At 47.0% G+C, this 27,161-nt stretch overlaps 2 protein-coding genes and 1 long non-coding RNA gene across 5 annotated transcripts; 2 read left to right on the top strand and 1 right to left on the bottom strand.

Annotated features, from left to right (window-relative positions):
- The first annotated feature begins 604 nt into the window (after positions 1–604).
- CCNO (cyclin O) lies at positions 605–3,168 on the top strand. Its single transcript, XM_038530600.1, has 3 exons — positions 605–1,220; positions 1,769–1,954; positions 2,460–3,168. Exons 1-3 carry the CDS (start codon positions 834–836, stop codon positions 2,943–2,945), a joined length of 1,059 nt encoding a protein of 352 aa, XP_038386528.1. The 5' UTR covers positions 605–833; the 3' UTR covers positions 2,946–3,168.
- A 4,297-nt stretch (positions 3,169–7,465) lies between these two features.
- Positions 7,466–15,271, top strand: MCIDAS (multiciliate differentiation and DNA synthesis associated cell cycle protein). Its single transcript, XM_038529580.1, has 7 exons — positions 7,466–7,582; positions 7,669–7,771; positions 7,937–8,028; positions 11,156–11,228; positions 11,797–12,020; positions 12,650–12,760; positions 12,993–15,271. The coding sequence occupies exons 1-7, from the start codon at positions 7,466–7,468 to the stop codon at positions 13,431–13,433; spliced, it is 1,161 nt and encodes a 386-aa protein (XP_038385508.1). The 3' UTR covers positions 13,434–15,271.
- An 851-nt stretch (positions 15,272–16,122) lies between these two features.
- Positions 16,123–18,581, bottom strand: LOC111092211. 3 transcript variants are annotated; one of them, XR_005355509.1, is made up of 4 exons: positions 17,279–18,581; positions 16,868–16,939; positions 16,400–16,505; positions 16,123–16,181 (listed from the first exon to the last, which is right to left on the bottom strand). It is a non-coding gene; the product is annotated as an uncharacterized LOC111092211 (long non-coding RNA). The 3 variants fall into 3 exon arrangements; XR_005355507.1 differs by having other exon boundaries at positions 16,868–18,581; XR_005355508.1 differs by having other exon boundaries at positions 16,400–16,939.
- Positions 18,582–27,161: the final 8,580 nt, after the last annotated feature.

Below are 27,161 nucleotides of genomic sequence, written 5' to 3'. Positions count from 1 at the left end.
GGGGGCCTGCCTAAAACCATTACAAACGCAGTGGAATGAGAGTTATTGCTCGGCCTGCTGGCTCAGCGGTTTAGCGCCGCCGTCCGCCCAGGGCGTGATCCTGGAGACCCGGGATCGAGTCCCACGTCGGGCTCCCTGCGTGGAGCCTGCTTCTCCCTCTGCCTGGGTCTCTGTGTGTCTCTCATGAATAAACAAAATCTTAAAAAAGAATTCTCTCTCCCCGTTCTTCTGCCCCTTCTCCCCACACTTGCACTTTCTCTCTAAATAAATATTAACTGATCTATAAAAAAAATAGAATTATTGCCTCGGAGGGTCACCGAGGAAAACCTCCCGCGCCGACAGATTTCTGGTTGGAAACTGACCTTGAATTACGGATTATAGTGGGCCTGAGTGGCGCCCTGGGCGGGGGCCGGGGCCGGGAGGCGGCGGCCACGACGGCATCTCTCTCGGGGGGAGGGGAGGGGCTCGCTCCGCCCGGCCGCCGCCCCACCCCCCACCCCCACCCCCACCCCGCGGCGCGCGCAGCTCCCGCCGCCTCGCCCGCTGCGTTACCCGGGTAACGCGGGACGCGCGCGGAACCCGCGGGGCAGAGCGGGCGCGCTGGGCCGGGCGGGGCTCCGCCTCTCCCTTGCCAGCGGCGCGGGCTACCGGCTGCCAGGCGCTCGCTCGGAAGCGGTTCTTTAGCCGGGAAAGCGCGGCCCCGTGCCGCTCGGTGATCGTCCAGTGAGGAGCCGGGGGTGTGGTGGGGGAAGGCGCCGCCGAGTACTTAGGGCCTCGCCGCGGGCCGGCCAGCCCACTCCGTCCTCCCCGGCGTGCGGCCACCGGGCGGCAGCATGGTGACCCCTTGCCCCAGCAGCCTCGTGAGCCCCGCCGCCCGGGCTGGGAAGCGGGACAACGACCAGAACCTCCGCGCCCCGGTGAAGAAGAGCAGGCGCCCACGCCTCCGCAGAAAGCAGCCGCTGCAGCCGCTGCAGCCGTGCCCGCTCCCCGGAGACTCCGGCGTTTGCGACCTGTTCGAGTCCCCCAGCTCCGGGTCTGACGGTGCAGAGAGCCCCGCCGCGTCCGCGGCGCTGGGCTGCAGCCCCCTGCCCCCTCCTGCCCAGGAGGCGGTGCAGCTAGACCTGCAGACCTTCCGTGACTACGGCCGGAGCTGCTACGTCTTCCGCAAGGCGCGGGAGAGCCACTTCCACCCGCGGGAGTCGCTGGCGCGGCAGCCGCAAGTGAGGCGCTGGTAGAGCGAGCTTCCCACGGCGCTCCTCCCCCCTCGGGCTCTTGCCTCTTCCGCTCCGTCTGCCCCCCACGCGCCCCGGGGCACGGAGGTTCGCGGTCCGAGCCGGGAGGGCCTCGGGGGGGCCGGGCCACCAGCCACGTTTTACAAACGGAGAACAGTGAGGCCTAGACGGCCTAAGGCAGCTGCCCGAGGTGCCCGTGCTGGTTAGCGGGAACTCGGTGTCCGTACTCCTCCCGGCCCCGGGCAAGTTTATTTAACAATTCTGAGCTTATTTCTGCAGCTGCGAGGCGGTGGCCCTCTCCCCTCATTGAATTGCCGAGAGGATTACGCGAGGTAATGTGTATACACACGCGGCGCAGGGCCAGGTACGAGCCCGACCACCGCTTTGGGCGCAGCAGCGCGGTCCCAGTGTTTCCCAGTTTGCAGCACATTGAGGTTTTTCTTTTTTGTCTCGTCCCCCAGGGACGCTCCCTGAGTTTTCTTGACTGGTTCCTTCTGCGGGCCCTCCTCCCATGTCCTCCCATGTCCCCCCGGCAGGTAACGGCAGAGTCCCGCTGTAAGCTGCTCAGCTGGCTGATCCCCGTGCACCGCCAATTCCGCCTCTCCTTCGAATCGCTCTGCCTGACGGTGAACACTCTGGACCGCTTTCTTACCACCACGCCTGTGGCTGCCGACTGCTTCCAGCTGCTTGGGGTCACATCCCTGCTCATCGCGTGCAAACAGGTACCTCCACCAGGTGGGGTCTAGGGTACAGCCAGACTCTCGGCCACTCTCTGGCCACCACCCGGCTTTCCAGCGCACAAGATGTAGTTCTGGCCTCTCTGAATTCCTTTTGTCACACATTTGCATACACCCCACAGCTTTAAATTCACGATAATTCCCCCACGAACTGAACAGCCAACGCTTTCAGCTTTCATCGGGCCCCTAAAGAAATAGGCTGCAGTCCCCAAAGTAAATCCCAATAGCTCTTTGTAGCCATGCTATTCTAGACTCCGGAAAAAAAAATATATTTAAAATTTCTCAAACCTTTTTTTAGCTGGACAGTAGTTAGAGAAACCGCGCTGGAAGTACACCCCAGGTGATTAAAGTGGAAGTGACCGAGAGGCGAAGGCCCAGCTGTCTCGCTGGAAGGGATGGGGGGAGTCCTGGTTTTCTCCCGGGTTTGAAACTGGGATGGGCCTCGGCCCTGGATGCTGTGCTGCGGGGGCTGAGCGCCCCTGTGTTACAGGTGGAGGTGCACCCGCCGCGCGTGAAGCAGCTCCTGGCCCTGTGCTGCGGTGCCTTCTCCCGGCAGCAACTCTGCAACCTCGAGTGCATCGTGCTGCACAAACTGCACTTCAGCCTGGGCGCGCCAACCATCAGCTTCTTCCTGGAGCATTTCACCCACGCGCGTGTGGAGGCGGGGCAGGCTGAGGTCTCAGAAGCCCTGGAGGCGCAAGCCCTGGCGCGCGGGGTGGCTGAGCTGAGCCTGGCCGACTACGCCTTCACCAGCTACACTCCCTCGCTGCTGGCCATCTGCTGCCTGGCGCTGGCTGACCGTATGCTCCAGCTCCCGCGCCCCGTGGACCTGCGCCTAGGCGGGCACCCAGAGGCCGCACTGCAGGACTGCCTGGGCAAGCTGCAGCTTCTGGTGGCCATAAACGAAGCCTCCCTGACTCACATGCTGCCCTTCCAGATACGAGAGAAGTGCAGCCTGTCCCCGAAGTTGAAATGAAACAGACCTTTGGTTTCCTGTGTACCCTGCCCCGGCTGCTGGACCTTTCCCATTACTGTGAAAGAGTGCAGTCTTGATTCATGGCTCCCACTTGGCCAGGAGGTCATCCTGAAGGTTGTAAATAGTGTATGATAGTAGTGTCTCCCCCTTTATTTATTTTGCTACGAGCACATGAGGGACCCGAGTCTTTCCCCAATAAACAGGCTGTCTTCGTTCATCTGAATGCTACTATTGCCTGTGTTATCTGTGGGGAGGAAGGTGAAGGCAGCTGGGGAATAGAGGTAGTAACAACCCAGGGGTCCTGCCTTCCTCCTCCCTTCCTTCCACTCTGTAGTTAGGATACCTATGGGGAATCCCAGGTCCTTTGAGATGACAGTCACTGAGAGGGTCAGTTGTAGACCTGTATTTTGTAACCCTCTTATGAGACTGAGGACCGCTCATTCCCAGAGGTCCAGAGGAAGGTGGGAAGTGAACCTGAATAGAACCCACAGTGGTTCAGGCTGTCTAGAGGGGCAGGGGGGTGGGGCACAGAGGATGCCCAGCTGGGAAGCTTTGGGGACCACACATGCTGGCTGGCTAGGGCAAAACAAGACCTCTGACAGCTAACAGATGTTGGAAATGAAGGCTTTGCAAGCTGCTGCGGCCATTATAAATGGGGCCCATTTAACCTGCAATGACTTGGTTCAACAGCTTGCTTTTGTCTTACACCTGCTGCATGTGAGCCCAGGATAACAATGCCATAGTAATGGCCATCATTGGGTGCTTAAATGTACCAGGCACTGTGTTCAGCATTCATTATTACCCTCCAACAATTCTAGAGTGTGTATTATGCCATTTTTTCAGAGGAGGGCACTGGGCCACAGAGAGGGTAAACAATACTAGAGCAATTTGAAGGCAGGTGATCAGAGTCCAGAGCTCCACTGCTCAACTTCTCCCACTTACAGGTTTGTAAAAATGCTTTAAAAAAAAAAATCCTCTTCCTGAAGTGGATGTGGGACAAGTTATCTCCTCAGTGCCTTCCATTCAGTGGACATGATAGAGAACATATTTGGAGAGCTGGCACAGTTCCTGCCTCCAGTCCTGTTATAGGCGTGAGATCCAAGTCAAGAAGCGAGACCGAGGGCAGCCCGGGTGGCCCAGCGGTTTAGCGCTGCCTTCAGCCCAGGACCGGGGTGTGATCCTGGAGACCGGGGATCAAGTCCCCACATCGGGCTCCCTGCATGGAGCCTGCTTCTCTCTTTGCCTGTGTCTCTGCCTCTCTCTGTGTCTGTAATGAATAAATAAAATCTTAAAAAAAAGTGAGACTTGCTGGAGTCAACTCCACCGCTGTCTCCTCACCATTACTCTGTTATGAATCTGCTGTAGAGCTAGGGGATTCTCAGTTCTGTCACTTCCAGCAAATGTCTTCACTTCTCTGAGCTTGACAATCTTGATAGCGCTGTGGTAAAGCCTAAATGGGATCCTGGGGTAGTTTAAAATAGCAAACAAGTGGGCCCGGAGTCCATTTGTTGGGTGACCCCGAGCAAGTCTCCTCTCTATGCCCGAGTCTCTTCTGTAGAATTAGAAATAACCTATTTATTAGCATTGACGCATGGAATTTTTTTTTTTTTAAGATTAGAGAGGGGGATCCCTGGGTGGCTCAACGGTTTAGAGCCTGCCTTTGGCCCAGGGCGTGATCCTGGAGTCCCGGGATTGAGTCCCATATCGGGCTCCCTGCATGGAGCCTGCTTCTCCTGCTGCCTGTGTCTCTGCTTCTCTCTGTGTCTCTTGTGAATAAATAAAATCTTAAAGAAAAAAAAAAAAAAAGAATCCTTAGCGGACTCTACTGAGCACACAGGGCTCCATCTCACAGCCCTGAGATCATGACCCTGAGCTCAACCTCAGCCAAATCCAAGAGTCTAGAGGCTTAACAAACTGCACTGGCCAGGTGCCTCAGAGGTATAGGTTTAATGAGATGTTCCATATAAATTCCCCTGCACATATAGCAAATTTTCAAGTAATGAAGACTAGTGGCAGCCTGTACAATAATGGGGAGGAGATTACACAAAAACTTGATGAAATAGAAGACAAATATAGGAAAACGTTAGCTATTGGAGGGGAACATACTGCTATTCGTTGCACTGCTTTTCAAATTTTCTGTAAGTTTTTAAAAAGTTTTTTGGGGGAACAAAGTCATGTTCTACTACATTTAGAATCAATTTAAATGTATGACAAATTTTCATAAATGAAAAAGCAAATGCAAACCAGATTGAGACTCTTCCTTGTATTTCTCTTCACCCCCCCCCCCTACTCTCCAGCACCTAGAGCATTTGCTCTGAGCCCCTCAGATCCCTTCTCTCCCCACATGTTAATGTGTTGAGTTCTCCAGGAACTTGCTTGCCTTTGGCTCAGGGCTCCAGAAGTGGTGATCCTGAAGCTGTTTGAGGAAAAGCTGGTCTGGGATGATGAAAAGGAGGAGGAGGAAAAATATCATCTGAACTAAGTCCCAAAATATCTAGAGCCTTTTAAACCGACTGTTAAGGGTGAGAGTAGGGCCACTGGCTCTTTTACAAAAGAGTGATTTTGGGGAAAAGTTTTCATCAGCATTCACTCCATCAGCCAAGATTGATATGGGTGAGTTGGTTCTAGAATCATCCAGATTAGGAGTCATATGCTCATGCTATTCCAGCTCTTTTTGCCACATTTTTATGTACAATGCCCCTATTTTCCTACTACACTTTGGGACTCACTGATGAAAAATGAATATTCTGTAAAATCAGGGATGGTCGCATGTATAGAGATCTCCCCAGAGATCTCCCCAGAGAAGCATCCCAGAGCTTCAGAGTAGGGAAGCTCTGAACTAAGCGCTCAACTCTGAACTAAGAGCTTCCCTACTACTTTTACAGACTGGAAAGATGGATAGGGATAGAGGACTGTCTAGTGACTAGGCTACACAAGAATCAGAAAAAAAGCCAAGAATAAGTTGTGGGAAGTCGGAGGTGCAGTTGAAAAGCCTCCTTAAGACATCAACAACATTAATTTATCCACACCAAGCACCAGCTGCATTACAAAAATCTCATTTTAATAGCACCTCTATTGAAGTGTTATGCTTTTCCTTAAAGAAAAAAAAAGATTTTATTTAAAAGTAATCACACCCAATGTAGGGCTGGAACTGACAACGCTAAGATCAGAGTCACATGCTCCACCAACTGAGCCAGCTAGGTGCCTCAGCGTTCTGCTTTTCCTCAAGATCTGGGGCTGACCTATCTGGTGGAGCCTAGGTCCAATCCTCAGGCACTCTGACCCTGAAGCCAAAGCACCTCGCCATCAGTGACACCACACCAGCTCTAGATGCCTGACCTTACCTCAGCCAGGTCCCCGCATTTATAGAGGAGTTAAAAAGTCTGTAAGTCTATACTAGCTCTACTGTTGCAGAACCATCTCCAACACTGCTAAGGGTGTCTTTATTAATCCACATAATAGGGAGAAATAAAAAAGGGATCATGCCAGTTTAAAAGAGGATTTTCATCGCTACTACTGGGTATGAGACACAAGGTTCCCAATAGCTTACCAAGATAATTTTAGATGTTCAATGTTGATGTCAGAGTGGCCTGACAGAGATGCCCCTTCTTGGGAAAGGCCTGGGTCTTGGGAAGGGCAGCCAGGACTTCGGCAGAGCCAGCAAGGCCGGCTGGGAACCGGGGTGGCCAAATGCTGCGGTGGGCAGATGAGGTCTTGTGTGCGGGTGGGAGTTGGAAAGAGACTGGGATCTTAGGGGATTTGGGGTCGACCTGAATCTTCAGACGCCGCTTTTAAAGGCTGCACTCGGGCGTCGCTGCCCGGGAAAGCGCGGGGCTAGGGGTCCCGGGTGCGGCTCTAGGCATCAGGCCAAGAGAAAGCGTGTCCTAGCCCGAGAGTCAAAACCAGAAGTGCGCCCCCAGCCTTGGGGGAACGGTCTTCTGTAACCCGGGGCCGTTCTGGGGAGTCCTTGCTCCAATTCCACATCCGCATCAGATGTGGCGGTCAGACGCCGGAGGCTGGCTTTGAGAGTGTGCCTTAGGGCTGGGGTGCGACGGGGATGAACTAGGGATCGTTGGCTTTTTCGTCCCCGCTGCCCAAAAGCAGGGCGGCGGGACCCCGTGTCAGGGGCCGTGGGGCTCGTGCCCCCTCTCCTCCGCCTTCTTGCGGCGCGGCCCGGGAGGCGGCGGCGCCAACGCTCTCCGAAAGGGCGCCCGCGGGCCCGGGCCCCGCGCTCGCCGCTCCCGGGGGAAGCGCCGTTGCCAGGTAGGGCTGAACGCCCCCGCCCGCGCGCAGATTGTCCGGGGCTGAAGGCGCCACCTCCGGCGCTCCGGCGCGAGCCGCCCCGCCCGCGCGCGTCTTCCCTCGGGCCGGCCCTCCCTCCGCACCTCCACAGCCTCCCCGGCCTCCGGCCCGCCACGCGCCTTCCCTGCTGGCGCCGGGCGGAGCGCGCAGGCCGCCGAGAGCCGCTCGCTTCTGCAGCCGCGGCCACCGCGTCCGAATGAGCGGCGCCGGGAGGCAGGATGCAGTCGTGCCGGGGCGCCGCGGCCGGACGCCGAGCCTTCGACAGCATCTGCCCCAACAGGATGCTGGCGCCGCGGGGCCGGCCCTTCTGCAAGCCCGGGAAGCCGGAGAGGAAGGTGGGCGGCGGGCCGGTGCCGGGCAGGGTCCGCACGCTCCGGGGCCCCAGGGCTGACCCAGGCCCACCGTTTCTGTGTCCGGCTAGTTCGCCCCTCCGCGGAAGTCCTTCCCTGGCGGCGGCGGCGGCGGCGGCGGCCCAGCGTCTGTGTACGAGGACCCCCGGGGCGCGGAGCCCGCTGCGCTGCCAGGTGAGCCTCGTGGCTCCCGCACGGTGCCCGGGGTGGGGGGAAGGGCCCGCGCGGCTCGGAAGAGCGTTGCTGCCCCGGGCCCCGACGTCGCGGCGGGGCTGGCAGCCGCGAGCCGGGGCGGAGAGACTCAGGGTCGGCCGCGCGCGCGCCCGGTTCTCCCCGCAGCCCTCACCACCATTGACCTCCAGGACCTCGCCGACTGCTCCTCGCTCCTCGGCTCCGACGCGCCGCCTAGCGGTGACTTGGCCGCCTCGCAGGTACCTCCCCTCCGCTCGAAGCCGGGCGGCCTCCGACAGCCCAGACCCCCACTCCGGAGTCCAGGGTTCGCTTCCGCAAAGGCTCCTCTGGGGCGGGGAGCTCAGGCGCAGTTGGCTAGTGGGGGCAGACGTCGTGCCGGAATCTCAGTCCCGAGGATCGGAACGTCTTCCTCCCGCCTAGTCCGCTGTGCCGGCATCCTCAGAGCTGTTCTGACCCACCTGGAACAGAGGGGCCCACCTGGGGGGCTTCCCTCCAAGGAAGGGGTCTCCTGTTCTCCTCCCTGTCTATTCCCTGGAGCTGTGACAAGGAATCTGGAGATGCGCCCGAGGAGCCAGGAGACTAGGTGGGAGCAAAGTTGAGCGCTGGGCACCTGGTACCTGTCCTGTCCATGCTCCCAGTAGTCCCTTCCCAGACACTTACTAACAATTTTCATTCCCTGGGTATCTAAGGAGTGTGAAGATTTAAGGATAACTACTCTATCAAGACTGGAAAAGATGAATAGAGTTTACATTTAGGGGAAGAGGAACAAAGGACAAAGAATTCTGGAAGAGTTCTGACAGCAAAAACGTTCCTCTTTGCAGAGATGGCTCTTGAGCAGTTGGGCATTAAAAAAAAAAAGTCATTCCTCCCCCCACCCCCTCCAAAGGCTCATGTCACTTACCCTCATGGGGGCAAAGAGGTATTTGACTATTTTTCCCCCCTCAAAAACCTATTTTCTTACTCCATCCCACTTCTACCACTTGTCAGGGCTGACACTCCCCAGGTAGATGACGGAGTCCCCCAGCACTGGTGTCTGGGAGGCCAGAAGACTGCCTGGCTCATCCGAGGGATATGAAGTGTCCAGAAGGACAGGAGGCCTTAACTAGATGCAACCCACAGGAAGAGTGCCAGTTCCAGCTTCCTGGCAGCAGGTCCTGGGGAGATGGGGTCCTGGGGGAAATGCCCAGCTCTGAACACTCCAGAAGATAAGACCACGCCCCAGAACTGAGGTTGGTGGTGGGACACAGCTTCCCAGGCATTCCCAAAATGCCTTTAGAATTGGATTAGAGCCCAGATGGACTCAGGGTAGGTGGCCACTGAGAGCAAAGATGGCTAAGGCGAGAGGTGAGAGTGGGCATTGCCCTGCAGAGGCCATTTTGTTTTTCTTTTTAGATCTGGATGTTCAGATAAGGAAAGACAATACCAGAGCATCTTTCAACTGACCCAGAGGCCCAGTCACTTACTCCATGTTTATTTTGCAAGTAATGAAAACCAAGCAGGCTCTTACTGAATTTTTGCTTAAGTATTCAGAACTTAAATTTCACATCTTGTTCTGTATTAGTCTTTTTTTTTTGGCTGCCATTGTAGTTTGGAAAAATGCCAGGTTTTTATCTAATTGGGAAGGTAGGATTCAAAGTTTCAAGCACAGAGTTCATGCCAGATGGCCAAAGGGGTCGAGGACTTTTCCTGGGGGAGACAGAGCTGGTACAGACACCCCCTAGAGGAAGATCCCCTGGAAAACCTTGGCCAGAGCACAGTCAGGTCAAATTTCCTAGCCTCCTTCCTGCTGGGTAAGGTGACCGGAGAGAGGAAACTCTCCAGAAGTATTTGTTTGAGGTCCAAGATGAGCCAAGAACCTGGCATAGCATAGGAGGAAGCATTTCCTGGGCCCCATCTCGTGGTCAGGGTTTTGGCCAAATCTCTAGTAAGAGGAATCCTTCAGCCCTTGGAAAATGAGTCTGGTGTCTTGCTCCTTCAACCAGGACAGAACTTGTGCTTCAGGATTGGTCTCAGACCTTTCTAAGCACCTTTCCCCCTTATAGCCTCCGTTCCCAACTGATGCTTGAGGTCTCCCAGATTGAAGCACTCCTCCTGGAGGAAAGCTGATGCTTGTACTTTCTTCAAGGTTAGGGTGAGAGTAAGTTCCTCTTCTCAGCAGTATTTGAATAGTAGGGAAGGGCTTTGGGGACATGAATATGATTAACGCAAAGGAATCCATTAATAATAGTGGAATCAGTAGAGTAGATATTTCTGACATGCATATTGGATGCATTCCCTCACACCCTGTGCCTTCTTTCCTTTTTCCCAGTGCTGTCTTCATTGGAAGGCAGGCTTTCCTTAAAAAAGGAGAAAAGCTGGAGGCTATGAGGCATGGAGGAAAGAAGATTGAAATAGTCACTATCATTTCAGGGGAGGAGCCCCAATTCTATTTCAGAGTTGGAGGACTTTGGGCAAATCCCTTCCTCTGTGCTTCAGATTCTTCATCAGAGGGGGAGGAATCCCTTTCTGGGCCCTGCCTGCTTCCTACATTGTGCGAGAATTAACAGAGGGACTGCGCGAAGAGTGTTGTCAACTCTCAATGTGCGGGAAGGGAGGGAGTAAGAATGCGTCGGGGCTGCCAGCTGCCCAGGGTCTCCTGCCTCCCGCACCGGGCCCACGGCTGGAACCCCGGGGAGTGTCCGGTTCGAGATGCGGGCGGTGCAGACACCGTGCGGAGAAAGCAAACTCGGGCTTGGTGAGAGACCGAAGAGCGATGGAGGCCCCGCTCGCCGCAAGCCGAACCCAAGCACCGCCCGTAGCATCCCGGACCCCTCGGTTCTAGCCTAGCCTTTCCCTTCCTGTGCGGGGAGAAGGTGGGTGAGCTGTGAGGGGGGAGCCTTGGCGGCTCCCCCAAGTGATTTGAGGCCTCAAGTTCCGTCTTTGGAGGCCCCCGCACCTGGCCCGCGGGGCTGGGGAGGACAGGTGGAGTGTACGCGCCCCGGCTCGCCTATCTTGGGCGTAGCTCCTCGGCGGGTCGGAGGTAAGTCGAACCGGAGGAACGGCTCGGGGCTCGCGGAGGCAGCGGGTCGGCAGGTGTCAGGGGGACTGTCCCCTGCCGGAGGCCGGGCGGGGGCCCACCGTGCCGCGCGGAACCGACTCTGGCCTCAAACGGCGCCGCGCAGCTTCAGCGCCCCCCAGGACCCTCGGGACCCGCTCGCCACCAGGGCAGTGCAGGCCTGCTGGGTTCCGAGCCTGGGATGGGGCCCCGATTTCCGGGTGGGAGCTCGGCGGCCCACGCGAGGGCCCCGGAGGGCTCCTGGCGGCCTGCAAGGGTTTCAGACCGCCGGGACTTGACCTAAACTAGTTCACGCCTCTGGTTTATTTCAGAACCATTGTCTGCCAACTGCAGAGGACTTCGATCTGCAGGAGTTCAGGGACACCGTGGATGACCTCATTGCAGGCAAGTGCCGGCTCCTTGCAGTTTATATTAAGGAGGCGGGCTGTCTCCCACTCCGCAAATCACACTAGCTCAGATTTCGATTTCGTGGTCGCGCAGGTGGGTCAACCCGACACCTGCCAACGTCGTCAGTAACTCGTCAATGGGTCGGGCTCCTTCATATTTATGAGACAACACCCTTTCTAATGGAGCAGATGAATCGCTGAATCTATAGCTCTTTCTCAGTTTATCGGTTTGAGTTCTGGGAGAGGGAGCCCTACCCTGTGATGTGGTCAAGGAGAGGTTGGGTGGCAGGAGTGCACAGCACGGCGAACCTGTGTGACTTGAGGGAGGTTTGACCTGGCCCCCGCCGAGGCTGAATTCAGATAAACTCTATAGGCATATATGGAGCGCCTTGCTGTGTATGGAGAAGATACCAGAAAGGGCCTGGGGACAGTGGGGATTGCAAAGTGAGGGGTGCTTTACTTTCACAACATCTTCACATAAACCCTACACCTGGCGTGGCGCTTTGTCCCCGTAGCTTGCTGGGCACGAGTCTGAGGCTGCAAACCCAGCTCCCGCTCTTCCTCAGACTCATCCTCTTTGATGTCGCCTCCTCTGGCCGGCGGAGACTTCCCCTTCTCTCCTTGCGACGTATTGCCATTTGGGCCCTGTCTCTCTCCGCCGCTGGACCCAAGGGCCCTGCAGTCACCGCCGCTGCGCCCTCCGGACATGCCCCCGCCGGAGCAGTACTGGAAGGAGGTGGCCGACCAGAACCAGAGGGCGCTGGGGGACGCGCTCGTTGAGAATAACCAAGTAGGGGCACTGGGCTGGCCGCCAGGAATCCCGGGTTGGGGACTGGGTATGGGGCCCAGGGCGGAAATGGGGGTTGCAGGAGGGGGAATGTGCCCCTGTGTAAGTCAGAACCAGTGGACGGGCCAGTGCTTCACAAAGCTGCTATGGCTCCAGTGGCTCTACTCAGTTTCCAACCTCAGTAAACGGGAATAATCCTACCTACCAGATTTTTCCAATATTTACTGAAGGCTTCCTATGTGCCTGGTATTGTGCTTATCAATTTACTTTTTCTTCTCATTTAATACTTACAACCACTGAACAAGAAGATACCGTTACTAGCCCCATTTTACAGGTTGGGAAACTGAGGCGCAGCAAGATGGAACTTCAGAGGCAGAGCCTGTATCTGCTTGTTGCCCAAGTCCGTACTCTTCACCACCACGCTACACTGAGGATTGGGATACATTTTGTCCAAGTGCTTTGTAAAAACAAAGGTCAAATAAACAAAAGTGATTATTACTCTCACCAGTGCGAATGGCTTTGGGTCCCCAGTTCCAGGTTAGAGGTTAGGATCCTGGTATAATTCGCGCGGAGTATACAGATGAGACCGACCACGGTGGCCTACGTCCTAGTGTTTGGGTCTCCTCCTGCAGCTGCACGTGACGCTGACCCAGAAACAGGAGGAGATCGCCTCGCTCAAAGAGCGGAACGTGAAACTGAAGGAACTTGCCAGTCGGACCCGACACCTGGCCTCGGTGCTGGATGTAAGTGGGGTGCTGGCGTGTGGGACACTGCGGGACGTCGGCAGTGCTCCCGAGCAGCCCCCACCCTGTCCCCGGTACGGGACGCGGCGGGCCGGGGAGGAGGGCGCGGGCGGCTGGGGCTCGCTGAGCGGCTGGCAGCCCGCGTCTAAGTCCGCGGAGTTCCACGAGCGCGCGGGGCCGGGGGGTGGGGTCCGGCCGGCCCCAGCGTGGCGCCCCTCCGCATCGTTTGCAGAAGCTGATGATCACGCAGTCCCGGGATCGCGGAGCGACGGCCGAGCCCTTCCTGCTCAGGGCGACAGCCAAAAGGAGCCTGGAGGAGTTGTTCAGCGCTGCGGGGCAGGACTGCGCGGAAGTGGACGCCATCCTGCGGGAGATTTCCGAGCGCTGCGATGAAGCGCTGCAGAGCCGCGACCCCAAGCGGCTCCGGCTGCAGCCCGAGCCGGCGAGCAGGGAAGGCGTCCCGGGGAACCTGCACGGCGCCTTCCGGGGGCTGCGCACCGACTGCAGCCGGAGCGCGCTCAACTTGAGCCACAGCGAGCTGCAAGAGGGCGGCTCCTTCAGCACCCCCATCCGCAGCCACAGCACCATCCGCACCCTCGCCTTCCCCCAGGGCAACGCCTTCACCATCCGGACGGCCAGCGGGGGTTACAAATTCCGCTGGGTCCCGAGTTGAGCGGCGATGTGGTTCCCCAGAACGCTGCCCGCGATCCGGGCTGAAGCGCCTGGAGGCTAAGCGGGAGCTGCTGGAACTGCTTCCCGACCCCGACTTCTCGGAAGGGCTCCCCCTGCTGGGCCATTGCCACCCTGACACTTTTTTCAGGAACCACAACAACAACAAAAAGTCCCGATGATGATGTACTGTAAAGTCCTGGTGTAAAATACTGCACACTTCCTCCCCTTTCACAGTGCATGTGTACACATATAAATCTCGATCAATTTTAAAAGTCTGTCTTTAGCAGCTTTGAATTATGTTCTTTTAGAACTGGAAAGGACTTAGAAATCACTTAGCCATTTTAGAATTATACAATGCCCTGGTTTTATAAGAAGGAAAAGGAGGCTCTAAGAGATTAAGTGATTTTCTATAATAATCATTATTGGGAACTTCTGGTCTTTCTCACCAGTCATTTAAAAATTGTAGGCCAGAAACCAGGTTTCTGAGTGACTGTTTCATTACATCACTCAACTTCCCCTGGAAGGACCCTTAGTTTTTGTACTGTTGAAAAAAAAATTTTTAAGACTTTTATTCAGTCTGGAAGAATAAAAAATTAGGAGAGATAGCCAAACACTTGCTTTAGGGCAATAGAGAAAAATGAAGATGCTCAGAGGCAATGGGCTATCCACAAAATAGGTGCTAAACATATTTGTATAATGATCATTCATATAATTTTGTAAGATTTATGGTATATGTTTATATTAATTATATATAGTTTATATTTCTGAACAGAATAATCACACAAAAAGCAAACTTTGTTGGTGAAAAACATGTTTTAAGAAAATGGCATATTTCACTGAAAAAGAATATATATTTGTGTGTGTGTGTGTGTGTGTGTGTGGGCACGGACGCACATGCACCAGAAACCAAGTGTGGAAATCTTGCTAAAGGTAAAACTGTCTCTTTGAATTCCATCGATAAAACGGGGGTGCACATTCATGTCTTATATTTCTAGGATTGATCTATGAAAAACATGTATGTTATATAGTGGCTTCACTTTAACATTTTTCTATTTCCTTTTGTGTGGGGTTCCTTTATCCACTCTGTTGTGAAATTATGTGACTGGCATACGTCAAGTAGTGATTTGTCCTACCCTTCCCACTTCTCAACATGAGGGCTGCTTCTTGCATTTGCGGCCTCAGCTTGGGCACATTTCCAAACCCGTTACACGCTCATTCTGCCATCTAAGTGGTGGTATCAGATAACAGGTGAGCTGGGCAGGGTTGCAGAACCTGTTCCTCCAGGTTGTCCTAGGTACTGTTATCTGTATTTAGAAACAAACAAACAAAAAGTGATAAAATAGACCACATTTCCTCATATTTTGTCCAACAAACGGACTCTTAAGTACACTGGACAGCTCAAAATTCTTTTCATCGGCTTATGTATAAAGTTACTGCAGTTCAGGTTCAGAAAAAAAACAAAACCAGCAAGGACTCTTAACTTGCCCTGAGAACCCATCAGCAGAAAGACACTGACAAATAAGGAGCAGGGAGCGGGTCTCCTTTTTTCCCAGTACAAAGAGGAGGGAGACCTTTGCGTTAGTGCTGAATGTCAAGGGGTTGGTGCCTCAGTGAAATAACTCTCCTTCACTGATCTCAAAGCTGTGGGGGAAACAAAAAGCTTCTACTTACTCTGAACTCAGGACCTCCTGCAGTAGAAACTCCTGTAAAAACACAGGAGAGGGGCCTCTGGGTGGCTCAATCAGTTAAGTGTCTGTCTTCAGCTCAGGTCATGATCCGGACCCCAGGCTTCCTGCTCAGCAGGGGAGTCTGCTTCTCCCTCTCCCTCTGCTTCTCCCCTGCCCCCACTTGTGCTCTCTCTCTCTCTTGCTCACTCTGTCTCTTTCAAATAAATAAAATCTTAAAAAAAAAAAAATAACACCCAAGAGTCAAAAACCTTAGGGTACTACTAACTTTGTTATTCTGTAGCTTCAAAATTTTTCCTTTTCTTTTTTATTTTTAAAAAGATGTTATTTATTTATTCATGCGAGACACAGAGAGACAGAGAGGCAGAGACACAGGCAGAGGAAGAAGCAGTCTCCATGTAGGGAGCTCAATGTGGGGACTCAATCCCGGGTCTCCAGGATCACACCCTGGACCAAAAGTGATGCTAAACTGCTGAGCCACCCGGGCTGCCCTTTCCTTTCCTTTTTTTTTTTTTTTTTTTTTGGAGTTGCTTGCTTTTTGAGAAAATGATAAACCTTAAGCACTACAATAGCTTTAATTAACCATTAATCTTTGCAAATATTACTTTTATGCAATTGAATTTCATCAGCCTAGTGTAAATCTTAAATTTCAGTTAATTCCAAAAGCAATAATGTTATTGGTCAACTTTTAAAATATGACACAGCATGGCTTTTGTTAACAGATGAATATGCTATTTGGTTTGACATACATATGGGTGGTAAATGCTCATCATCACACTGGAGGGGACTTGTATACTTGCTGCAAAATCAAAACCAGTTCATTTGGTGTGAATAAAAGGATATTTATAAAGCTATGACCAAAATTAAGGCATATTCTCCTTCTGAATATTAATAATATTTGGATAAATATAATTAAAAAAACCTGGGATGCCTCAGTGGCTCGGTGGTTGAGCATCTGCCTTTGGCTCAGGGTGTGATCCTAGAGTCCAGGACTGAGTCCTGTATTGGGCTCCTTGCAAGGAGCCTGTTTCTCCCTCTGCCTATGTCTGCCTCTCTCTCTGTGTCTGTCGTGAATAAATAAATAAAATATTTTAAAAATATTTTAAATTTATATAGATCTTAAAATATATTATATATAAATATATATTATATAATTATAAGTTATAATCATATAATAATTATATATAGACATATTATATAAAATATATATCTTAAAATATATATTATACATTTAAATATATTTTTATTATATATATTATATGTATATAATAAAAAAACTTACTGTTGCCTGGCTTTCACCATTCACTGTATTGAGGGGAGTGGATAGGAGGGAGGGAGATGTTTCCAAAGGTAACTAGGTTGAAACAGCTGTCATCCTCCCCATATCACTAGAGATCAGATTACATTAGATTAAATTTAGTGTCACTAGATTAGAGTACATAGAGTAGAACAGAGAAGTGAATGAGAGAGATTTTTTTTTTTGTACAAACCTAAAATCAATCTTTCCCTAAATGTAGAAAATAAGCAAATCATCTATTCAAAAGCAACACACATACAGAGTTACTTCTAAAGATGAAGATTTGATTTTTTTAAAAAAAGATTTATTTATTTTTATTTGGGAGAGAGAGAGAGAGAATAGTGGTGGGGGGTGGAGAGGGAGAGGGAAAGAGAGAATCTCAAGCAGACTCCTTGCTGAGGACCAGGAGCCTGAGATCATGATCTGAGCCCAAATCAAGAGGTGGACACTTACCCAACTGAGTGCCCCAGGTGCCAGGAAGGTTTAATCTTGTGTCTCCATCTTCCCTACCAATATTTAGATTTTCTAAAAATATTTATAAGTGAGAAAATATAAAATAAGAGCATAAGACCTTAGGAAACAACAACAAAAGCCTGGTATAACTCATGTAAACTGAGCCTTGAAGATTGCATTGCATTTCTTTCATCTGTAATGACTGAACCAGGAAAAGAATTTAAGCAAGCATAAATGTGGATACCACATTCACTCTTATTTATTTATTTATATTAAAAATACATTTTTTCTTTTTATAACAGCATATATCATGCTGTATTATAACAGTAATACACATTTATCATAGAAATGAAAAATAAATCCAGCCATTTAATAATTCACTAACTTAACTAATATATACTGAATACTTACTGTGTACTAGGTATTGGGTGTACATTGGTAAATACAACAGGCGTTGTTCTGCCTCTTTGGAGCTTAGAAGCTAAGGAATGAAATAAACAATAATCTGCAAACACATTAATCTGTAATTTAAAATTGGGATAGGTGTCTTGATGAAAACAGAGATCAGAGGTAGAGAATTAACAGTGGAGAATCCAGTTGCATAAGGGTACATGGGGGGTACTCTTTAGAGGAAGAAATTTTTAGTAGTAAATTTGGAATTTTATCAAAGCAATACACACACTCTTAAATAAAATAATAGAGAACTTATATATGAAAGTAATGATCTGCCTCTCCCATTGTCACTGTACTCACCAGATGCAATCATTTTTTTTTATCTTTTTTGACTATTTCCCTTGCTGGCTTCTGCTATATGCCTTGATCACTGGTTTTCAACATAGGTTCTCATTTGAATTACCTGGGGAGGTTTGGAAACCAAATATGTGGGCCTTACCTGCAAAGATTCCACTTTAATTTGCTGTGACAGCATCAACATTTAATTCTGCTTCAGTTAAAGAAAATACTATTAAAGATTTTGATCTTTTGAAATCTACTGAGATTTAATGGCATGCTTATGTTCTAAATTGGTACATGAAACATAGGATTTGGGTAGCTCAGGTGGCTCAGCGGTTTAGCGCTTCCTTTAGCCCAGGGCCTGATCCTGGAGACCCGGGATCAAGTCCCACATTGGGCTCCCTGCATGGAGCCTGCTCCTCCATCTGCCTGTGTCTCTGCCTCTATCTCTGTGTGTCTCTCATGGATAAATAAATACAATCTTTTTAAAAAAGAAATACAGGATTTGAAAAGAATTTGTATTCTCAAGTTATTGAGTGTAGTGTACTTTAGATGTCAATTAGATTAAGGCGGTTGATATTTTTGTTTAGATCATCTATATCCTTACTGATTTTTGCTTTTACTGTCTTATCAAATGCTACTAAAATCCTCAGTTGCAATTTTGAATTATCTATTTCTTCCTTTCATTATGTTAACTTTTGCTTCACATACTGTGAAGTTTATTAGGCACATACATTTATAATAATTATGCTTATTTTAAGGTATTGACCCTTCCTATTATTATGGAGTGTTTGTCTTTATCTATGGCCATATCCTTGGTTTGAAGTGTATTTTGTTGGATTAACATAGTTATTCCTGCTCTTCTATATATATGTGTGTATGGAATTTTTTTAAAGATTTTATTTAGTGGGATCCCTGGGTGGCTCAGCAGGTTAGTACCTGCCTTCCGCCCAGGGTGTGATCCTGGAGACCAGGGATCGAGTCCCACATCAGGCTCCTTGCATGGAGCCTGCTTCTCCCTCTGCCTGTGTCTCTGCTTCTCTTTCTTTCTCTCTCTCTCTCTCTCTCTCTCTCTCCTGTGTCTCTCATGAATAAATAAATAAAATCTTTAAAAAAATACACACTATAAACCTAATAATACAATGTTTCTCCTCCATAAAGATTCTCATCTATGAAAAAGCTCTTTTTAGCTAACAGTATACTGGAAGTTCTTGCCAGTTTAATAAGGCAAGGAAAAGAAATAAAAGTCATAAGGATTAAAAAGGAAGAAGTAAAACCTGTGAATATGGTTTTATTTTTACTGCAGCTGAGCTAACATTTCCAGAAACAATATTAAGTCTCCTGAAAATTTTAAAAAAGAGTCCATCATTCAGAAGTTTAGTACACCCCCCCCCACACACACCCCCGGAATATGACTTTGTTAACTTAATCTTTCACTTTAATTTTCTTTTACTTTACTTTGGTATCAACAAGATGCCTACATAAATGACTTGAAGAGATAGAAATTATCTGTTGAATTTAGACTATGATATATTTTTTAAAGATTTTATTTATTTATTCATGAGAGAGAGAGGGTGAGAGAGGCAGAGACACAGGCAGAGGTAGAGGCAGGCTCCATGCAAGGAGCCTGATGTGGGACTCGATCCCTCGTCTCCAGGATCAGGCCATGGGCTGCTAGCGGCGCTAAACCACTGCGCCTCCAGGGCTGCTCACAAGAGTACATTCTATCAACATAATTTGTGACTGTTGATTGTTGACTTTGATCACCTGACTGCACAATATTCATCAGTTTCCTTCACTATAAAGTTACTCTTCCTTTTTCTTTGTGCATCTAGTACATGTAGTCTACTCTTAAATGGGAGGGACACCTGGGTGGCTCAGTGGTTACATGGAGCCTGCTTCTCCCTCTGCCTATATCTCTGCCTCTGCCTCTCTGCATCTCTTGTGAATAAATAAATAAAATCTTAAAAAAAAAAAAAAAAGAAATGCTGACATTAAAAAAAAAAAGAAGAAGAAGAAGTAAGGAGTTTGTGGCGGGTAGCTGAGTGGCACAGTCAGTTAAGCACTAACTCTTGGTTTTGGCTCAGGTTGTGATCTTTGGGTTGTGAGATAGGCCTGAGTCCACCCCAAACTCAGAGAGAAGCCTACATAAGACTCTGTCCATCTCCCTTTGTTCCTGCACCCACCCCTCCTCCTCACTCTCTCTCAAATCAGTCAATCAATCAATCTTAGGGATGCTGAGTAGCTTGTGGGTTGAGCATCTGCCTTGGGCTCAGGTCATGATCCTGGTTTAGTGCCGCTGTCAGCCCTGTGGTGTGATCTTGGAGAACCAGGATGGAGTCCCACATCGGGCTCCCTGCATGGAGCCTGCTTCTCCCTCTGCCTGGGTCTCTGCCTCTCTCTCTCTGTGTCTCTAATGAATAAATAAATAAAATCTTTTAAAAAAATCAATCAATCTTAAAAGAAAAAGAAACGGGGAGTTCAACTGTTCCTCCTTTGGGTAGATTATCTATATAAATTATCTGGAGTTTTTCTGCATGAGAAATTTGTCTCTTTTTCCCATAACATTTATATCTTAATGCTGTCACTATCTCTCTCTCCATCCATCTACCCATCCATCCTTTCATCCTATCAGCTCTTTCCTTTTCAAGTTAAACAAAGAAAATAGCAAAAATTATCTTGCTAAGACTTAATATTATTTCTAAATCTAAATTGGCATGTCTTTTTAAGAATTTATTATTTATTTATTTTTAAATTCCAATGTACTTAATATACAGTGTTGTATTAGTTTCAGGTGTACAATATAGTGTTTCAACAATTCCATGCTATCCTCTTCATCGATTTTACCCATTCCTCCACCCCCCTTCTGGTGAGTGGTACCCCCTGTTCTCTCTAGATAAGAATCTCTTTTTTAGTTTCTCTCTCTTTTTTTCCTTTGTTTTATTTCTTATTTTTATTTTTTTTAAGGATTTTATTTATTTATTCATGAGAGACAGAGAGAGAGAGGCAGAGACACAGGCAGAGGGAGAAGCAGGCTCCACGCAGGGAGCCTGATATGGGACTCGATCCCGAGACTCTGGGATCACACCCTGTGAGGAAAGCAGGCGCCAAACCGCTGAGCCACCCAGGGATCCTCTTTTCCTTTGTTTTATTTCTTAAATTCCACATATGAGTGAAACCATATGGTATATGTCTTCCGCTGTGGCATATCTTTTATCTATGCCCAAAAGTAACTGAGCAGAACAATCAATGTTCATTACGTTTGCTTTTAGTTTACTAATATTTGGCTTTTACTTAAAACTTTACAGTGAGATCCTTTGTCCTCATTATTGATATTTGCAGCAGTTTAGTGTATATGCTAATTACTATTATTACAGATGAAGGAAGTTTTCCTGTTTTTGAATAATAAACTTTAAACATATTAGACTGGAGGGGAGGAATTAAAGCTAGGCTTTTCAGCAATGCTTAGGAAACCATCAATTGGCAAAAACTAAAAAGTAAAATCAGAATGTTACTTCGATAACAAGATGAAGGCCAGTATTGAACAAACAAAATGTAAAACTGCAAATTCAACAACAAATAAAGAATTTACAGGTGTTACTACTTAGAGAAACTATAGCTGTAGTTTCTTTTGTTTCTGGATTGAAAGCAAGACATGTTTGCATTTAAATTTAGAAAGTTTTGCTGATACCTATTCTTAAAAGTAAACACTCCACAGTAAGTATCTTAACCATAATGCATGTATACCAGTAATGGAGAGCTCTGCTACGTGAAGGGAATGGAAAGAAGAGAGTAAGTGGAGGAGGGGTTGGCATGAGAGAGAAGCTGAAGGAATGGGGTTATGTGTTAAGCTTACTTTTATGGGAATTTTGAAATGCATTCAAAATTGCTAAGTGAATAATGAAAACAGCTATATCATAGAAAAATCTTTATATCATTGTAGTATAAAGAAATTTGAACATCTGAAAGTCACATCTATAACAGAATGGCTTTTTCTTCAGAGTTAGCTTAAAAAATGATTTACTCAGTAAGTATTTTATCTTCTGAACCAAATACTTAAAGCCCCTGAAGGTCAGCTAAATGATGGTACAAAATATTTAATAGATTTATACTGGTGGGGGAAAAAGGCCTACAGTTAGTTTGAAGACCTATCAACTAAATGGAACTCTAGTTCAAATTAGGATGACAAATTAAAACTGTCCAAATACAAAAAATATAGTCTTTATTATATACAAACAATAATGTCTTATTCTATTAAATGTGTATTTATTGGCAATACATTTTTATCAGACTAGCTTATGGAACCAACTTTTTTTTGGTATATTTTTTTTATTGGAGTTCGATTTGCCAACATATATGGAGCTAACTTTTGTATATAATATTGACAGGTGATTTTTAAGTTTGTCAGGTAAATAGTGGCTTAACCTAGGTTTGTTTTTATTTAATTAATGTTTGGGGGTACAGTTACAGTGAGATGATTTTGGCTGAAGATAAGATATCGTCCAGGATTGTATCTATGAATAGTTGTTACTCTACTCATTTACAATACTTCTTCTTAAAAATATCTGAAGAGCTTCTCTATTTTTTTAGAATTGAAGTATTAGTTGACGCATACTAAATTAGTTTCAGGTGTACAACATAGTGATTCAACAATTATATACATCATGAAATGCTTATCACACAGTAGGTGTATTACAATATTATTGGTTATATTCCCTATACTGTACTTTTCATCCCTGTGACTTATTTATAACTGGAAGTCTGTACCTCTTAATCTCTTTCCCCATTTCACCCCTTCCCTGTCCCCCTTCCCCTTTGACAACCCCCAGTTTGTTCTCTGTTTATCTCTTCGGTTGTTGCTTATTCATTTGTTTTGTTTTTTAGATTCTTTTACCTTGAGAAGTTTTTTTTTTTTACCTTGAGAAGTTATAAAGAAAACTGACTGAGAAGAAGAGAATCTTTCAATTACAAACAATTGTATGCCTATCTACAGCGGATGGCGAAGAGCCTATAGCCTCAGTATGTATTTGTGGTTGACAACTAGTCATTTCTTAGGAGCCAGATTGCTTCAGAGAATCTTAATCAATCCTCTTATTTAAAAAATCTCCCTCTTTTGAAAGACAAAAGTCATGTAATTTCACTTATATGTGGAATTTAAGAAATAAAATAGATGAACATAGGGGAAGGGATGGAAAAATAAAAGATGGAAACAGAGACAAATCATAAGAAACTCTTTTTTTTTAAAAGCATCTTATTTATTTATTCATGAGACAGAGAGAGAGAGAGAAGCAGAGACACAGGCAGAGGGAGAAGCAGGCTCCATGTAGGGAGCCCAATGCAGGACTCAATCCCAGGACTCCAGGATCACACCCTGGGACGAAGGCCGTGCTAAACCGCTGAGCCACCCGGGCTGCCCTCATAAGAGACTCTTAACGCTAGGAAACAACCTAAGGGTTGCTGGAGGAGGGGGGGTGGGGGGATGGAGTAATTGGGTGATGAGTATTAAAGAAGGGATTTGATGTATTGAGCACTGGGTGTTGTATGCAACTGATGAATCACTAAACTCTACCTCTAAAACTAATAATGCACTATATGTTAATTAAATTGAAATTAAATACAAAATTTAAAAAAATAGTATGGAAGTAAGTCCAGAAGTGAATTAAAAAAAAAAAAAAACTCCACCTTTTATATCATTCCACAGCCCATTTCTCTATTTCTTGACTGTCTATACTGGACCATGGGAAACTGATTAGATCTTTATATCTGAATTGATATGCTAAGTGCAGGCTGTTTACAGTTGCTCTAAAATTTAGTCTTTTTTTTTAATTTTTTTATTTTATTTTATTTATTTATTATGATAGTCACAGAGAGAGAGGGAGAGAGGCAGAGACACAGGCAGAGGGAGAAGCAGGCTCCATGCACCAGGAGCCTGATGTGGGATTCGATCCCGGGTCTCCAGGATCACGCCCTGGGCCAAAGGCAGGCGCCAAACCGCTGCGCCACCCAGGGATCCCTAAAATTTAGTCTTTTTTAAAAAAGATTTTATTTATAGAGAGAGAGAGAGAAAGAACACACACACACACACACACACACACGAGTGGGAGGGGCAGAGAGAATTGCAAGTTGACTTCACTCTGAGTACAGAACCCAAAAGGATTTGACCCCCAGGACCCTGAGAACATGACCTGAGCTGACATCAAGAGTTGGACATTTAGGGATGCCTGGGTGGCTCAGCAGTTGAGCATCTGCCTTTGGCTCAGGGCGTGATCTCGGAGTCGCAGGATCAAGTCCCACATCGGGCTTCCTGCTTGGAGCCTGCTTCTCTCTCTGCCTGTGTCTCTGTCTCTGTCTCTCTCTCTTTCTCTCATGAATAATAATAATTAAAAAATCTTAAAAAAAAAAAAGAGAGACATTTATCAGACTGTGCTACCCAGGCACCTCTCAAGTTTATTAGTCTTTCAAACACAAACTTTCTGCCTCAATCAGAAAGACTCCCATTACTTATACTCTGCAGTCCTGGCTGTTTCTAATCTCCTTTCCCATTATGCCAATTGATGTGATGCATGAAACTTAGATGGTGTGATGCTCCCTTAATTTAAATACATTCTACTCAGAAAAGCTTTTTTAAATACTTGCACATACCTTTTGTAAAGTGATTCTTAATATATTAACACTAGTTGTATGAGAAGAGATTTTATGAATTGCCTCAGCTTTAGCAGAGAAAGAAAACATCTTCCAGGCTCAAATATTACGTGAAATATTATTTTTCATTGTTTAGGAGATCATGCACTTGGGTATACTCCTTTGGGTTTGTTTTCTTACCAAAAAAAGATAAAAAGAGGCTGGCCTCTTATAGGCTTAAATCTTCTATGATCATCAAAAATTCATAAAAAAATCTTTATTAATTTAAAAGAAGGTAGGGTTATTGAGAAGCAGAAAACATTTTGTTTTTCCTTCAGATGAAACTAATGATATGATAGGTAAGTAGAAAGACATTTACACTTTGTTATCTTGGTTTTATCTTAAGACTATTTATCATTGCCAATGTAGTAAATGTTGAGAACATTTTCTTTTCACATGCTAGAACAAGAGATAGAAACAAATGAAAATGTAGGTCAAAGAAAAACCTGGAAAGTTGAGTTATAGTTTGGATTTGATGCTACGTTTGTGTCAAAACAAGTACATTGTGCTGAATGAAATTTATATGGTCGACAAATGAAAAAACTATGGATGCTTGTATTGTTTAAAAGGTTACGTTAACCTCATTATTATATTATTAATATTATGATATATTATTAATACAGAAGAATGTACATTATACTATTAACACAGAAGAATTTAATTGCAAAGTTGGACACACTGAGGTTATTTCTTTACATGCAAAGAGAAATTGGGAACTGAAACAATTGATTTTCTGGATACTTTCAGAAAAAGCATATTTGACTTGCAAAATGCTGGAAATTCCTTCAGCAATCCATCCTGACATGGTTTCATTCATCTTGAATGAATGAAAGGCCTCCTGCTCTGCCACAACACAGCTCCTCACAATCTTTTCATTTCACTTAGATAGATGGTCTGACTTTTCTCTGATTAAAGATATTTTGGATCATTTTTCTATGATTAAAGTAGTCTCATTAAAAAACATGATTGTTTCCATTATAACAGTAGCAAATGTTATTCAGTTTTAGAAAATAAAGTAATGAGAAACAACCTCTAGTTTCTGCTTCCAAATGTAATTATTGTTCATATTTTGGTGAATTTCATCCTAGTTTTTTACAACCATTGGTTTTATTCTGCCCAGAGTTGTAGTCAACCAATCCATAACATTTTGACTCCTTTGTTCCACTATTTATTGTAAGCCTCCCCTGCCTCCCACCTCCCATGACGAAGCAGCTTATTTCACATTCTCTGGAAGGAATACGGGACTGTATGGCATTTATGAATTACTGCAATTTGTCGTGCTGAGTTTGTTTTTCCCTTCCTATATACCCGAGGTCACACGCTTTCATTTGACAAGCAGATAGAACATTTCCTGTGTTCCTAAAGGCAAGGAAAGTAGAGTCCCTATTCCTGAGGAGCTCACAATCTACTTGGGAAAAGCTGAGTCAACAAAAGGAGAGTTTGATCAAAGGCAAGGGAGACAGGTCTCTTGGATCCAAGAATACTTTGGGAAACAGGTCAGGGCAGAACTGTGAAAAGCATGATAATTGCATCCTTCTAGGTAACCAGAAAATGGGGACTAGAATTGGAGGTGCAAGGGTGGCAGAGATAAATTCTAAATAAAAAGTTTTTCTAGGGGATCCCTGGATGGTTCAGCGGTTTAGTGCCTGCCTTTGGCCCAGGGCGTGATCCTGGAGACCCGGGATTGAGACCCGGGATCGAGTCCTGCGTCGGGCTCCCGGCATGGAGCTTGCTTCTCCCTCTGCCTGTGTCTCTGCCTCTCGCTCTCTCTCTCTGTGTCTCTCATGAATAAATAAGTAAAATCTAAAATAGATAAATGAAAAGTTTTTCTAGGTAAAACTGAGGGTTTTGAAGTCAGAGTAGTGGTTGTCTATGGTGACAAGAGTGACAGGGAAAACTGAACAAGGAAAACCAGACTGGTGGAAATGTTCTTTCTTCATCTTGATGGTGATTACACTGGTGTATTTGTCTTAAAAAAATCATCAAGCTATACATTTAAGATGAATGCACTTTATGTGTGTTATGTATTAGTAAAAAAGGAAAAGTCTGCTCCCCCACCCTCATCCCCTAGACCTGGACCTCTGCTCATAGCAGGAGAGATTTAGGAAAATTCTAGTTGTTCTGCTCTCTACTGTACCATATCACTCCGTTAGCAAGACCCAGGGCTCAGGCTTGTATTCTTAGTACCATGGTTCTGCTACATTAAAGGATAAAAAAAGTTTTTTACGGACTAATTTGTGAAGTTATTAATACCATTTAAAATTACTTCTGTAGGAAAGTGCAACTGACTTACAAAAGAACATCGGGACTGCAGTTCAGCAAACATTTACGGGACACCTCTACTGTGTACAGAATGGTGCTTTGCACTGAAAGTCTCCAAGATGAATGAAACCAGGATCCTGTGGTCAGGAGCTTGGTCCTTCCCAGGTTAGTGTCTTTCGCATATTACTATTAGTTGAAGTCTTGATTTTCTAAGTTTTAGAAATAATCAAATCATGGCATATTATGTAAAGATATTCCGCATCATTAGCCATTAGGGAAATACAAATCAAAACCACAATGAAATAGTTGCCACTTCACACTCACTGGGATTGCTATAATAAAAAAGAAATTAAAAAGTTTTGGTGAGAATATGAAGAAATTAGAATCCTCATAGAATGCTGGTGGGAATGTAAAATGAGACAGCTGCTCTGGAAAAACAGTTCGGCTGTTTCTTTAAAGTTTAAGCATAGAGGAACCATATGACCCAGCATTTCTACTTCTAGGTATCTACCCAAGAAAAGTGAAACATGTCCATACAAAAACTTTTGCATGCATGTTCATAGCAGCATTATTCATATAAACAAAAGGTGTGATCAGCCCAATGTCTACCATCTGATGG

The sequence above is a fragment of the Canis lupus genome, chromosome 2, assembly GCF_011100685.1.
Source record: "Canis lupus familiaris isolate Mischka breed German Shepherd chromosome 2, alternate assembly UU_Cfam_GSD_1.0, whole genome shotgun sequence".
Taxonomy (NCBI): Eukaryota; Metazoa; Chordata; class Mammalia; order Carnivora; family Canidae; genus Canis; species Canis lupus.
The sequence above is the reverse complement of the archived record's forward strand: the minus strand, read 5'-3'. Positions and strand labels throughout refer to the sequence as shown.

Excerpts from the sequence above, each read along its gene's own strand:
- CCNO (XM_038530600.1), top strand. The coding sequence starts at position 834 with ATGGTGACCCCTTGCCCCAGCAGCCTCGTGAGCCCCGCCGCCCGGGCT. Across the intron at positions 1,221-1,768 it reads CGCTGGCGCGGCAGCCGCAA|GTAACGGCAGAGTCCCGCTG; the intron begins GTGAGGCGCTGG and ends TCCCCCCGGCAG. Across the intron at positions 1,955-2,459 it reads TGCTCATCGCGTGCAAACAG|GTGGAGGTGCACCCGCCGCG; the intron begins GTACCTCCACCA and ends CCTGTGTTACAG.
- MCIDAS (XM_038529580.1), top strand. The coding sequence starts at position 7,466 with ATGCAGTCGTGCCGGGGCGCCGCGGCCGGACGCCGAGCCTTCGACAGC. Across the intron at positions 12,021-12,649 it reads CGCTCGTTGAGAATAACCAA|CTGCACGTGACGCTGACCCA; the intron begins GTAGGGGCACTG and ends CTCCTCCTGCAG. Across the intron at positions 12,761-12,992 it reads ACCTGGCCTCGGTGCTGGAT|AAGCTGATGATCACGCAGTC; the intron begins GTAAGTGGGGTG and ends CATCGTTTGCAG.